Source organism: Rhipicephalus microplus, chromosome X (assembly GCF_043290135.1).
Source record: "Rhipicephalus microplus isolate Deutch F79 chromosome X, USDA_Rmic, whole genome shotgun sequence".
Taxonomy (NCBI): Eukaryota; Metazoa; Arthropoda; class Arachnida; order Ixodida; family Ixodidae; genus Rhipicephalus; species Rhipicephalus microplus.
The window spans coordinates 228,497,788-228,511,649 of NC_134710.1; the positions used below are offsets into that span (position 1 = coordinate 228,497,788).

Below are 13,862 nucleotides of genomic sequence, written 5' to 3' on the forward strand. Positions count from 1 at the left end.
CAGCTGGGCACGAATATTTCACATAAGCCTCTGTAACCAGTTAGCTTATAAGTTGATTCTTTCTTGCTAGTCTAGTCGTATCACTTTTGTACAATATTCTACACACAAGCTCATTACAGTATGCACAAATTTAGTCAGATCTGCTGTCCTTTTTTTTTTTTGCCGTGAAAAATGGTCTCATAATACGTGTGTGTTTTTATGACCATTCTTGTAATTTCTCTTGTTTTGTAATAAATATACTGTCGCTGTATTTGTGCCTTTCGCACCATTTAATTTCTTGCAAATACGCATCATTTAGGTTCGAAAAACCTGCCGGTAGTCACTCGTTCCATGTTCCAGGAAGACTTTGTATACACCCCCCTCCCCCCCTTCCATGTAATGCCACTGCGGCGTTGCAGGTACTTTGTAAGGAAAATTAATAAAAAGAGAGCACATATTCGGGAGAGGGAAACGACAAAATTATATATAGAAGCATGGAAAAGGGAAACAAGTCGAGTGAGGACGACATGAAAATAAAAGGGAAACAGATATTACAACCCGGGTTGTAAAAGGTTGCTATCCCTCCTTTTCAAGGCTTACGGTGGTAGTCGAGTATACCTCCTTACAAGAACAGATTTTTGTGACCTCTTAAAAGAAGGATTGTAGAACCTCTTCCTATTATCTTCAATCCGGACATTAGCGGAGATATACGACCACTCCAGTTGGATGAACAGATTTTAAGCCCCGAAAACGAACGTTACTTTGATAGGCGTATCAGCAAGGGGGCAAGGGGGGCGCTAGCTTCCACACTGAGAAAAGTTGGAGAAGGAAGCTCAGCCCCTCCCCCTCCCCCTTTTGATAGTGGTCACTCTTGCTGCGCGCTGGGGGAGCGAAAAAGTAACGTGAAGTTTTCCGTCACAACAGTAATCATTCAATTATGTTTTTACAGGAGAATCAAAATGTTACGAGGTAATGTTACAACACAGTGTGAAATTTTGCCAACATTTCCTCTGTGATGATTTTCTCTGTGGGCTCCTTGAGGTGCGGGTCGCCTATGCGACGCCTTTGCGTCTTGTGCTGTGCATTCCAGAGCAGGCAAGCGCTGAACAGGGATCCTATAACATTACATCACTTCTTCGTGCTTTTATTCTGGTTTTACTTATTGATGAAGCTACGGATGGGAACGAGCAAACTTTTTAAAGACCGGTGAAAGCATTTGCTGCTTCCGGAAAACAATTTTCTTCAAAAAGAATATATCGTCACCGCTGCTCTGTCGCAGCTGTTGCGAGCCGATGAGTGTGACGAATCGTTTTGGAAGCGGAAATCGGAAATTCATATCAGAGTGCGACATTATATATATATATATATATATATATATATATATATATATATATATATATATATATATATATATATATATATATATATATATATATATATATATATATATATATATATATATATATATATATATATATATATATATATATATATATATATACATATATATATGTAAATTATTATGTAACTCTACTAATAACTCTCCTCTGGCGTTTCTGGAGCCGATACCATATTCCCCCACTGCACGGTCTCCAGCCTGTTTCTTGCCTACTTTGGCATTGAAGACACCTATTAATATAGTGTGCTGTGTGTTTGCTTTATTAATGGCTGACTCTACGTCTTTATGGAAGTGTTCGACCAAATTATCATTATGGCTCGATGTAGGTGCATGGGCTTGTACCACCTTCATCTTCTACCTTTTGTTAAACTTAATTATGATACTTGCCACCCTCTCACTAATGCTATAGTATTCCTCCATGTTGCCATCGATACTCTTGTGTATAAGAAACCCCTCCCCATCTGTAAAATAATCCACGGTAGCACAGGACATGTCCGTTCTTCAGCACTGTATAAGCCTCACGTGTCCTCCCATCTTCGCTGAGCCCTATTACATCCCATTGAACACCCTCTAATTCCTCAAATAGGACAGCTAGAATAGCCTCACTAGATAGCGTTCTAGCGTTGAAGGTAGCCAAGTTCAGATTCTAATAACGACCTGTTCGGGCCCAGACAATCTTAGCACCCTCCGCTGCGTTGCAGGTCTGACCGCCGCCTTGGAGAGTTGCTTTGCACCCGCTGGGGACTGAGGACCAAGGGTTAATTGCTGAAGTCATGTGAGTTAGTGGCCAAGTACTGCGCTAAGGTGACCAATCCTGCTCTGGCGAGGAAGTGCATTACTGGCAGATGATCGCCAGTGAGGCCGCACCCCAGGCCTCTTGTTTTCCTTAAACAATTCCATTATCACACATTTTAAATAAATACACGATTTGGAATGGTACGGCATCTGCATTCGAACCGAATTTCGTCATTCCATGCTAGGATGCTGCACTATCTCTAAATCAGGGGTTCTGTTGCAATTTCTTAGCACTGTAGAATACCACCTGACCGCACATCAGCTCGCAACGTCACCTGACACGTGGCACGCCTGACATGTAGCTCGCCTTTTCTCAACTGTCTGAAGCCCATTAAAAAAAAGAAAACCTCTCAGCGGGGTTTCGAACCTCTGACCTTGCGACTGAGCTGGCTTAGCGCTTTGGACGACCTTCATTCTTCCGTGTTTATTCTCTCCCAACTTTTTCTTGTCTCGTTCAAATTTGACATTGTTGGCTTAAAAATGTCCGCAATGTCATAGTTTTGCTGATGTCGAGGGGCAACACTGCTACTATGGCGTTTCCTGTCAACTGACGAGTTGCGCGCACCTGCTTTGCGAACTAATCGGCTACTTCTGGGACCGACAACTGGCCAGAAGATGAAATGAGATGACTGCACGTATGGAAAGATTGTCTCTTAGAGTGACTCAAACCAACCATGTTTCTTTCGCGAAAAGTGAAATTTCATTTTTATTTCATCATTAAAAATCGCAAAAATAGCCTGTGGCGCCACCTGGGGGCAAGAAGTTCAATTATCCGATATTTCATGTGATTGCAAACTAATGTACGCAGTCAACAGTTTTCTTGTTAGTATTGAAACATTGTTTGCTTCTTTATATTACAAGATATAACTCTATAAAGTTGTACATATAGACCTGCGTTAGCAGTACGCAATAAAGTGGCGCTGCCTTCGCATGACGGTTATGCAAGAATTTTATTCTAATGTTCGTAAGAGCTCTCTAGGTTTGAACCTCCGAGAGTCTTCATGGAGGACAAAGCTGTTCGTTTTACACAAAACTCACAAAAAGTTTAATAGAAAAGTAAAAACACGATAATCCCCCACAAAAACTGACACACTTATTAAAAATTGACTGGACGCGGTAAAACCTTCCTCATTAAAAAATACCAGTTCAGTTAATACAGCTAAACTACACAGTCCGAATGCGGGTGAGAGGCGGTGTGGTGAAAGATGGCAGTTCAGTTGCACCAAACTGAAGTGCTTGAATTTTAGAGTCGATGGCGGTCAGTTCATTGCGACGAAGGAACGCTGGCTTGTGACGACAAGCGAACGCTAGTGGTGATAAGGAAACGCTGGCTGCTGGCGACGCGTCTAGAAACCAGGGTTAACCTGGCCAGGCAGCTGGGCGCACAGCTCGGGCCCGTAGCCCGACGGCTTTAGCTCGCTTGTGGGCACCAAAGTCCGCAGTTCCTGGGCAGAAGTTCAGGACAGGATGAGTACGGTCCACTTGAGCGTTAACGCGACGGCAGGAGGCCCGGCCGGCTGAAGTATTGGAGGCTCGGGTCCGACACCCGACGGCCATCTTCAGCGCTCGGTCTGGTGATGGTCTTCCCGTGCCAACGTCCTCTTCGAACTCCCCTTGCTCTTCTCTGGCTCAGAATCTCCTCTCCATCTCTGGCCCACTTGTCCGGGTCTAATTGGCGATGCTGAAGTTGCGTGGTTCCCAGCCATTGGCTCCTGGAATCTCCGTGTCCCTTGACCATTGGATATCTTCTTTTCCCTCTTGTTGACGTCGCGCTTCATGTTCTCGCGCTCTTGCACATAATGTCTTCAACTTCATCGTCGTTTAGGCCTCGGTCAGCGTTCGCGCTCATTCTTCGTGCTAATCCTGCTGCGCACTTTTCCAAGGCGGGCACTTCAAACACGCACGCTCATCACAATGACATAATCATCCCATGTTGGTCAGTGCATCTTGAGCAACTTTCCTGCGTGCTCATGAAACCATGTACGCAGTTTTCGGGCCGCTATGATTTTGAAGCGACGTAGTTTTTATATTTACAATTTGCCTCAGGGTGGGTACTGCATGCTGGTCGGCACGGCCGAGCATATGCGCAGTGACGTTTTCGGTGACTTGGCTCTTGTGTCATCCACGACACAAGCGCAACAACCTTGGGCGCAGGCACACGCAACACGGTTAGACATGGTACAAATCAACATTGGTACAAATCACAAATACAGAGAAGCTGTATAAAGCCACGCCGTCTCATTCTAATAGCTTGCCATTTAAAAAATAGTTGTAAAGCTCAGAATAAACGTGGTTAGGCATAGTTACAGGAACTCATGCGAAAGCAGAACAACGACGGCGTGCGTATGGTCACAAGTCTACCAAGGTATCACAAGGCTACCGGCATCGCTATCCATTCTCAGCGTTGCTGGACAAAAGGGCACCTCCGTGTTCAGAGCATTCCAGATAAAAAATACTGCTTATAAAATAACTACGTGCTTTTGGGATTAACTACTGCAGCTATGAACACTACGAAGAGTAAGCTTTCTGTCACGCCGAAAAAAAAAAAAACTGGATCAAAAAAAAAAAAAAATCAGTTGATCCCTTTAGGTGGGCCGATGAGATAAAAAAAAGTTCGCAGGGATAACACGGCAACGGGAAGCACAAGACCGGGTCGATTAGCGGATCATGGGAGAGGTCCTTGCCCTGCTATCTAGTTCACTATATCCCTGCAGTGGGCGTAGACAAGCTGATGATGTTAATGTAGGCAGTCCAGCGGGCCCAGGCGTCGTTGTGAAACCTATGCCTCAACCACAATGCCCGGGTGGCCTGAGCCCGGGCCGGCAACCACACACGTGTTTTTCTGAATAAAGTTTGTGATAAAGTTTTTTTTTTTTTCGTCCGTCGAAGCAGGCACAATTTTTTCACTTCAAATCACGCGCGCTTCTTTAAAAAAAAAAACATTTGTGCAGTATTATCTAGCCATTCTTTTTTTAAATTTAAAGTTAGGCTCAGCTGCGGAAATTGCTCAAAACTATTTAACTCAGTAGAAAGAAAATTTTGCGCTCAGTTTTAGCAAGTTGGCCGTTTTGGCGCTGCCGTGCTGTCGTATATTCATTGAGGTATATATTTGGATTCTCGCTATTCGTGTCCAGTTGCCAAGCCCTGCCCTAAAGTGAATGTGGGTAGGTTTGTATGGGTAGCGGGGATAGACCTTCGTAGCAACATTTTTTTTTTTTTTAGTGCGAGAGATTTCAGTTTTGCAGTGACCAGAGGCACACACACTACCAAGATGCTGAGGAGTGGCGCAGTCACCTTGAGGCAACTAGCGAACGCGTACGGCCAAGCGGTAACATGTCGGAAGAGCGTGAAGTCTGCGATCGCGCCCATGGTTTCACAATACCAGAGGCGGAGTTACTCGGACCACAAGATGCCCGAGCATCTGCAGTACGTGGAGGACTCTGAGGACCCGTCGTTTTTCCACATGGTCGAGTACTTCTACCATCGGGGCTGGCAAGTTGTCGAGGACAAATTGGTGGAGGAGTTTAAAGGCAAGCTAAGTCTGGAGGAGAAGCGCAAGAAGGTTCGCGGATATCTCGCCCTTCTCGGACCGTGCCATGCGGTACTCGAGGTGTCCTTCCCGTTGAAGAGGGACAATGGAGAATACGTGATGATCAACGGGTGGCGGGCGCAGCACAGTCATCACCGGACGCCCTGCAAAGGAGGTACGTTTTCCCTTTCCTGGTGGATGCGATCGTTTGGTACCCATACGCCGCCGCGAACGCTAAAGGGCCGCCGCCTGTGTAGGCGGCGGCCGTTTTGTCCAGCTCCAACGGGTTCCCGTACCGCTGTTCGGCCACCTGTGTGGAGCTGGATTTGACGAGTGATATCGTATTCACTCGAGGGGAAAGCATGAAAAAGAAAATCTGTGCACGTGTGTGGCCTGTGCAGGTGCTCATAAGGATTCCCCCTCGCCGTGCTCATGTGTCTTTCGTTTCTACCAGGGGAACGCACTGTGATGGATAGCGACATGCCCCGCAACTAAATATGAATAATAAAGGAAACCATTGCCGGGTTCAGGCTTTTACTCATCAAACACTTTCGTTTTAAGTTTCGTTATCATGTGGACGGAGGTCAACTGCGGTCGTTATCAGCAAATGACCCTTTGCGCCGGCTGCTCTAGGTCATCAAGGTCTACTGATACCTGTCAGGCCATGTGCTACGCACGTTCTAATTCAAAAAGTGACCGGCGAAAGTTTGGATTTTTTTCCCTTCCGCTTAAAAAAAAAAAAAAAGCTCTACCGTGCCTGCAAGTCGGGGAATGTGTTCGCCGCACGGCGCTCATTAAAAAAAAAAAAAAAAAAACATCATTGGGTGGCTATTTTCATTAGTTGAGACTTCTCTCGGAGCCCGAGTCAAACAGCAGAAAGGTTTTACGCAAGGCGTGAAACGCTCATTTCATAATCAGTGGCAATAACAAGGTCACTGACATATGCTACGTGGCCGTTGAAAAAGAAAGAAAACTGCAGCATACATTGTTGTATATGATTATAAAGCCATTATACACTGTTGCGAAAAATGTCGCCATCAAATTTTGCTTTCAAATTTCAATGCAGTAATTGAGGCTGGAAGTTTGTAGTAGGATATTAACCTTCACACATCCACACATCACCAGAAGCGATACCTGTGAGGTCATGTGCTATGCACGTTCTAATTAAGAAAGCGACCAGCAAAAATTGGGATTTTTTTCCCTTTCCGCTTTTTTAAAAATGCTCTACCGGTCCTGTGAGTCGGGGAGGGCTTAGCATAGCCATGCAATCTGTTTGCATGTATTTATCCATAAATACTTTCATTACTGTAGGAAAACTAAAAGTAAGCTTTCATTAGTTTACTTTAGTAATTGGATATGATCACTTGATATTGAGTTACGTGTGTAGACCTGCCAGCTTTCTTCATTTAATTAAAACTCGCAATTTTAAGGGCTCATTTTCAGCTTGTGTCTCATCATTGTTAAATTTTATATATTTGTATTCCAATACAAATAAATGCCTTTAGTTGGGCAAGTTTTATCTTGAAATGCAAAGCAGCATCTCCAATCAATCGTCAGCCTAATTATTCAAACTGAGCCCCACTACCAGCATCCACTTACAGATATAATGGATAGAACAGTACTGTTTTTTGTTATGGGAGTGGTTGGTAAACAAACCAGGATGGTTTTTGTCAGTTTATGGTGTGTATATTTTTTATGCAACTTCAGGGCAGAATGCCTCTTCACAGCATCTCTATGGAGCACACTTGCTGAATATCTTTAATTAATAGTCAGCATCTAGAATAGCAAAACAGTTATTAGCTTAGTATTTTTTCTCAAATATTCTTATATTTTCTTGACAGTAACATTCTTTAGTAGGTGAGGCTGGCAGGTCTTTCAGTACATTTGCAGTGGTATTTTGGGGTGGTGCTTTTAAATTTGTAAAGGAGGGGGGGGTTGGCTTTTCACACACTACACACACGCACACACATTTTAGACAGCCGACACTGTGCCATTGAGTGACGGTTTCGAGATAAATTTTTGATGATTGAGGGAGGCTATGTGTCTCATTTACCATTTTTTAAATTATTTCAGCCATACAGAAGTTTTTACTGTACCTTTGCCAACATCTAAGAGCAGTCCTGCTTTTGATTTTTATTGACTGACCATTAACGAATTTTTCACATGTTTCGTCTCTCGGCAGGCATTCGGTACAGTTTAGATGTGAGCCTAGATGAAGTTAAAGCCCTGTCTGCCCTGATGACTTTCAAGTGTGCCGTTGTGGATGTTCCCTTTGGTGGTGGCAAAGCAGGACTCAAGATCAACCCCAGAGAGTTCAGCGAGTTTGAGCTTGAGAAAATCACTAGAAATTTTGCTCTACAGCTTGCAAAAAAGGGCTTTTTAGGTAAGTTTTAAACTTTTGTAGTTTTGTAAGCCTGTTTTGCCATGCAATTTTGCTTGGTAAGCAGTTGTGTTGAATTAAACAATTTGTTTGCAAAGCTTGCATTAGCTTTCGTTAGGTTGCATGCGCTTGGAGCACGCTGCTTGTATATTGTACGCTGTGTTATAACCAAAAGGGTATGGTCCTTGAATTTGCCCTGTTGGTTTTATAAGTGGCTTCCTATTCATCATCTGACGAAAATTTAACGCATTGTGTATTTAGCATACATGAGTGATGATAGTCCATAAGAATGTTGAGCCTCTTCATTTCTTATTTTTTTTTTGGTGAGAGAATTCAACGATCGACCATCTAAGCAATAAGAATAAGGTGGAGCTTTATTTATTTGTTCTCCTTTAAAATATGTCTGCTAATAATTGATGCAATCGCCTGCCTGCTTGCAGACCACTACACCAGAAGATGTCCATATCTTCCTTAAGCATACCATTTTACCATTGTATTTGTGATTATGCTTAGGTCCTGGAGTTGATGTGCCAGCACCTGACATGGGAACTGGTGAAAGAGAAATGAGCTGGATTGCTGACACCTATTCTCAAACCATTGGTAGGTACTGGCAACACTTAAGTAGTAATTATTATGCTTGATTTCTATGTATGGAGTGACGGGATTGAATACCAGCCCAGATAAAAGAATTTTTATGCAAAAGAATGTAAATAACTTTTCTTGCCTACATTGAGGTGCTCATATCAGAAGACCAGAATTATTGTAGGGTTCTACATCCTGTAGAGACTCCAATGCATTTTTAGACATTTGTTAAATAGCATAAGGACGTTGAACACGACATTTTATTATTTAAAAAGTGTTGAAGCACTGCCAACCAATTCGGTCGTTCCAGCGACGCAGGTGGCGGGCCATGCGGCCCGCCTCCGAAGCTCGCACACTGTGATAACAATCTGCAACGCAGTTCGGTGTGGTTCAAGGTTCGGTCTCGGGGTAGTCATAGGCGCGCCTTCAGGCACTAAGACGCTGAAGCATTGCGGCGGGCCCATGACCATGTATTTCTCTGCGACATACACTGTCGGGAATCGTATAACTCATAATAGTCTTTTTTTTTTTCTTCACAAACAAGTGCTAACACAGGCGAGCTGCGCCGACCGCCGTGACCATTCCCCCTGAACGGGTGCTAGCAACGAAAAAACAAAAGTATCATAAGGCGCCCAGGGTGTGCCCTTACCCTCTAGCATGGTGTAAGATACAAACAATTGTTTATATTTTACACCGTGCCCTCTACACACGCGACAAACGCCCGGGCAGATCAGGAGAATTCGAGACATCCTAGTTGGGCGGACTGGCCTTTTCCGCAGACGAACCGCTGAGAGGAATTCCTTTTCCTTATATAGCTGTCGCTGTGGTACGTGCTACATGCCGAACAATCATTTAATATATTCGTGGAACCGGGAAGGATCCAAGGAAGAGGTGACAGAGGGTAGGACGAGTGGTGAACTCGACCAAGAAGTTATGTTGTTCGAGCGATTCAAGTGAGCCGTGTAGTTCGGTCAGTCGATCTCGAAAAATTGAGTGATGACGCCGTCCGTGTGCTATTTTGAAGAGAGTCACAGAGACGACGATTAGTTGTTTGAGTGTTTTCTGGAACAGAAATACTCTAGAAACGTTCGGAAAATTGTGGGTTGCTGCTGTGGTGGTATAGTGGCTAAAGTATTCGGCTTCTGACCAACAGGTCGCAGGATCGAATCCTGGCTGCGGCAACTGCATTTCCGATAGAGGCAAAAATGCGGTTGGCCCGTGTGCTCAGGTTTGGGTGCACGTTGAAGAACCCCACGAGGTCGAAATTTCCAGAGCCCTCCACTACGGCGCCTTAAAATCATATACCCCACATACCAATCAATTGAATCAATCGGAATTGTGGGCTACACACATGTGAATATTCGAGGCCTCGAAGTGTTCTTTAATGCGCACCTAGATATGATTACACAAGTGTTCTTGCACATTGCCCCGCTGAAACGTGGTGATTGGAGTTAGTCGCTCAGTGCCTGTTTCATTACCTAATGTTAATTTGAAACGACAATGATGTCAAAGAAAGTATAGCGGATTTCGTTAGTAGTAATGTAAGTGTGAAGAAAAAAAAGCGGCAAAAAAGATTGTAGAAGCTGAACCTGCGTGTGTTCAGTTTTCTACAGCTTCGAAGTGTTCCTGTACATTAGAAGTGTGGCAGCTTGGGCTAGTTGGTATGGCACGACGATAGTTATAGCGCTAGAACAAAACGACGACACAGAGACAAGGACACGTGTCCTTCTTGTCTCTGTGTCGTCGTTTTGTTCTCGCGCTATAACTATCGTCGTTCCTGTACAGTCTGTAATATATGCGATTGTATTTGTAGCGCGGTAACTTTGTTCGCGTTCTTTTAAATACCCTGTAAGCGATGTCATAATTTGTAATTGATACCTGCCGAGTGTGCAAGTTTGTGTGATACAAAGCGGGCCTGCGGCGAACTATTGGCCTGCGACACCGCTTCGGCGGCATGGAACAAGCCACACCTCTTTTTTTTTTTTTTAATACCAGCGTTGAGGTAAACGATGTGACCGATTGCTTTGCCTTCATTCAAACATGTCTCTGACCCTTTAGCAAGAGAAAATATGGTGTGGCAAAACCAGAGGGCCTGACTTCCTTTGCTAGTCCAGACGTGCACGCTTGCGAGATCGTCTCATCACAGTCTCGTCCGCCATTTTCACCTACCGTTACGCCACCTATAGTCGTTGGAATGGTCGCATAGCCCAGCTTTCAATCCTTCTAATGCATTTTTTAAAATGCACAAACCTACTAGCCATTTCTTTGCTCAGACCTTGTACAACCCTTACTTTATTTGGAATATTGTCTCTGGCCATATTCATTCTAAATTTAAACTTATTTGTATGGTTAACCTCGTTAGCTTTACATAGAGGTGATTTAATTTTGTTTAACTGCAAGCAAGCGAGCATAGTGGGTAAGTTGGCTTGTGCTGTAATTTTAGTATTCCAGCTTTTAAGTGTTCAAAATAATAATTGCGTTATTTATTGTAGTAAGTACACAGAACTATTTTTGTCGTTAATTTAGTGTTTTGAAGGCATTGCTGCCTTATTTGCTAGCATTTCCTTTTCAGCTTCTTGGTATATATTTGGAAACAATGTGCCATTTATTAAAGTTCAAATATTCAGTTGAATGTGTTTAAGTCTTGGACTTCTGACTGATATCTCTTTGAACCAACTTATGTTGGCCCTATATTTTTTTTTCCTTTGTCAGGACACAGTGACTTAAACTCGCATGCCTGCATTACTGGTAAACCCATCAACCAAGGTGGTATTCATGGCAGGGTGTCTGCCACTGGCCGAGTAAGTTGTATTCATTATTAGGGGGAAAAGGTTTCATTCTCTCGTCTGTACTCTTAGGTGCTCAAAAATTTGTGTCTGTGTTTGACTTCTTTTACTTTTTAAGGGAGTCTTCCATGGGATCGACAACTTCATAAATGAAGCAAGTTTCATGAGCATGATAGGAACAACCCCAGGCTGGGGTGGAAAGACATTTATTGTCCAGGTAAGTGTGTCTTGACACATCTGTGTGGCTGCTGTGTGTTGTTTCAAAAGAGTCACAGGAGTCTTGAGCACTGATCACTGGTGTGCTTTGTGCCAATGTTTGAGAAGGGCTACTTTCTCTTATAGGGCCTTGGAAATGTGGGACTTCATTGCACTCGCTACTTAACAAGAGCTGGTGCTCGATGCATTGGCATCCAGGAAGTGGATGGCTCAATCTTCAACCCTAATGGCATTGATCCAAAGGAAATTGAAGAGTGGAAAATTGTAAGGAATGTCTTTTAGTACTGCCACCTTGCTTTGTACTTTTCATTCTTAGCTTTCACATTCGCATTTGCCTAGATTTACGTGATAAAAGTTGGGTGTTCCTTTCCTTCCGGTTTCCGAGTTATTTTTAAAGAAACCTAGTTTTGCCGGAAGGGCCAAACTTGATTGATGTGCCTTAGGGTTCATGAAATTTATTTGAATATTTTATTATGTCTTTAATGGCTTGGCTAAGGGATGACTGTGTATGCAGTAGCAGGGATGCACTGGCATCATTAGCAGGTGACTCGTAACAATGGCAATCATAGCAACGCTTCACTAGTACCGTATTTACTCGTTTCTACTGCGCCCTCGATTGTAACGCGCACCCGATTTCCACGACAAAAAAAAAAAAAAGTAAGACATCGACTGCAACGCGCACCCATTTTTCTCGCTGGCCCGCACATTCACTCCACTTGAAAAAACGACTCTTTTCGGGAGGGTCTTCCATTTAAATACGAGGTACAGGGGAAGCTTGTGCCCATCTGACGTGTAACAGAGCATTGCCGTCACTGTAGTTTTACCAGGGACCGACATCGGCACACGAACTTGCTTGCGACGTCAGGCGAACTTGCGACGGTTGTGGTGCCAGGCATGTCGAAGTAAAGAGGCGTCTGATCGGCATTCCTGATTTGTCCAAGCAGGTAGCCGTTGTTGTGCCGCAAGTTTAGGACGAACCTCTGAAAACTGTGAAGCTTTTCATCGTACTCCTCTGCAAAACTTTTCGCATATGCCCGTTCACCTTTGGAGGGAAAAGCCTTTCCTCTTAATGAAGTTAGTTAGCCAGCACCTGCTCGCTTTGAAATGGCTCCGCATTAGACCTTTTACTAAGGCTAATTGCATAGCCCGTACTTAGAGCAGTTCTGTCGTGACGTGCCGCTGTGCTGCTCGCTGCTCAAGCACATACTCGCCAAGCAGCTCTTCAATTTGCAGAAACCGACCCTGCTGTGGTCCACTGAAGCCTTTGCGTGAAGCTTTGCTGTCGACAATCTTCTGCTTTTGTTTCCGCCAGTCCCGCACGCACGTTTCCGGAACTCCAAACGACCGCGATGCGGCCCAATTTCCGTCAGTTTCTGCACACGCGATGACTTTCTTGTAAAAGCGCCATCGTGGTGCACTCGAGTTTTCGGAGTCGGCCTTTCCATGCCGTCGATGCTAATGCACTACAAAATGACGAACTCCTCAGCACACGTACGAAGTGCCGCACATGGGAAACACATAGGCAGAAATGGCCGACGCGCCATGCCGACGCATGTAGAAGGCGGCCATTTTGGAAATGCTGATGGCAATAGAATGACCGTATTCATTTTTTTTTCGTACTCGATTCTAATGCGCATGCGATTTATGAACTCTCTTAACCGGAAAAAAAGTGCGCGTTAGATTCGAGTAATTATGGTAACACCGATGAATCGTTTTATAGAAGAGGAAAACATTGCATGTTTTAAAAGTGCATGATAAGAACGGCTGCATTCTTTTATTTTCAATTTGTATGTTACATTCCTAATTTACTCTATAATTTTTATATATCTTATGTATGTGCCTTTAGCGCTTGGAAAAGCTATGGATCAGTACCAACTAGCCTGAACCCACGTCCTTGTAAAAACTATATGAATTTTATTTCATATCTTGAAATTTTCTTCCAAAATGGTATGTTTCTATACACATTCAAATATAGTCACGCCGGTGTTTTGTGCCCTTAGAAGAAGAAAAAATGAAGGAATTCCACCACTTGTATGGAAGTCACACCATTTAATTGCTGAGAAATTGCTCACCACTTATACTGAACAGCATTTCAGAGAAAGGATGGTAGGAAGAGAGCAGAAGAGTAAGAAGGTCTGAGTGTGGCCTTCTTAAGGTCACATTCAAATGTAAGTTTGATGTGGTGGTGAGCAGAAT

The 13,862-nt window shown here is 43.8% G+C and overlaps 1 protein-coding gene across 1 annotated transcript in view; it reads left to right on the forward strand.

Annotated features, from left to right (window-relative positions):
* Window positions 1-5,293: 5,293 nt before the first annotated feature.
* Window positions 5,294-13,862, forward strand: part of Gdh (glutamate dehydrogenase, mitochondrial) — a 28,432-nt gene continuing 19,863 nt past the window's right edge. The window contains exons 1-6 of the mRNA XM_037435921.2: window positions 5,294-5,877; window positions 7,885-8,085; window positions 8,596-8,682; window positions 11,377-11,465; window positions 11,569-11,667; window positions 11,793-11,930. Coding sequence (XP_037291818.1) covers window positions 5,445-5,877; window positions 7,885-8,085; window positions 8,596-8,682; window positions 11,377-11,465; window positions 11,569-11,667; window positions 11,793-11,930 — 1,047 coding nt within the window. The 5' untranslated portion in view covers window positions 5,294-5,444. The remainder of the gene's footprint in view (window positions 5,878-7,884; window positions 8,086-8,595; window positions 8,683-11,376; window positions 11,466-11,568; window positions 11,668-11,792; window positions 11,931-13,862) is intronic.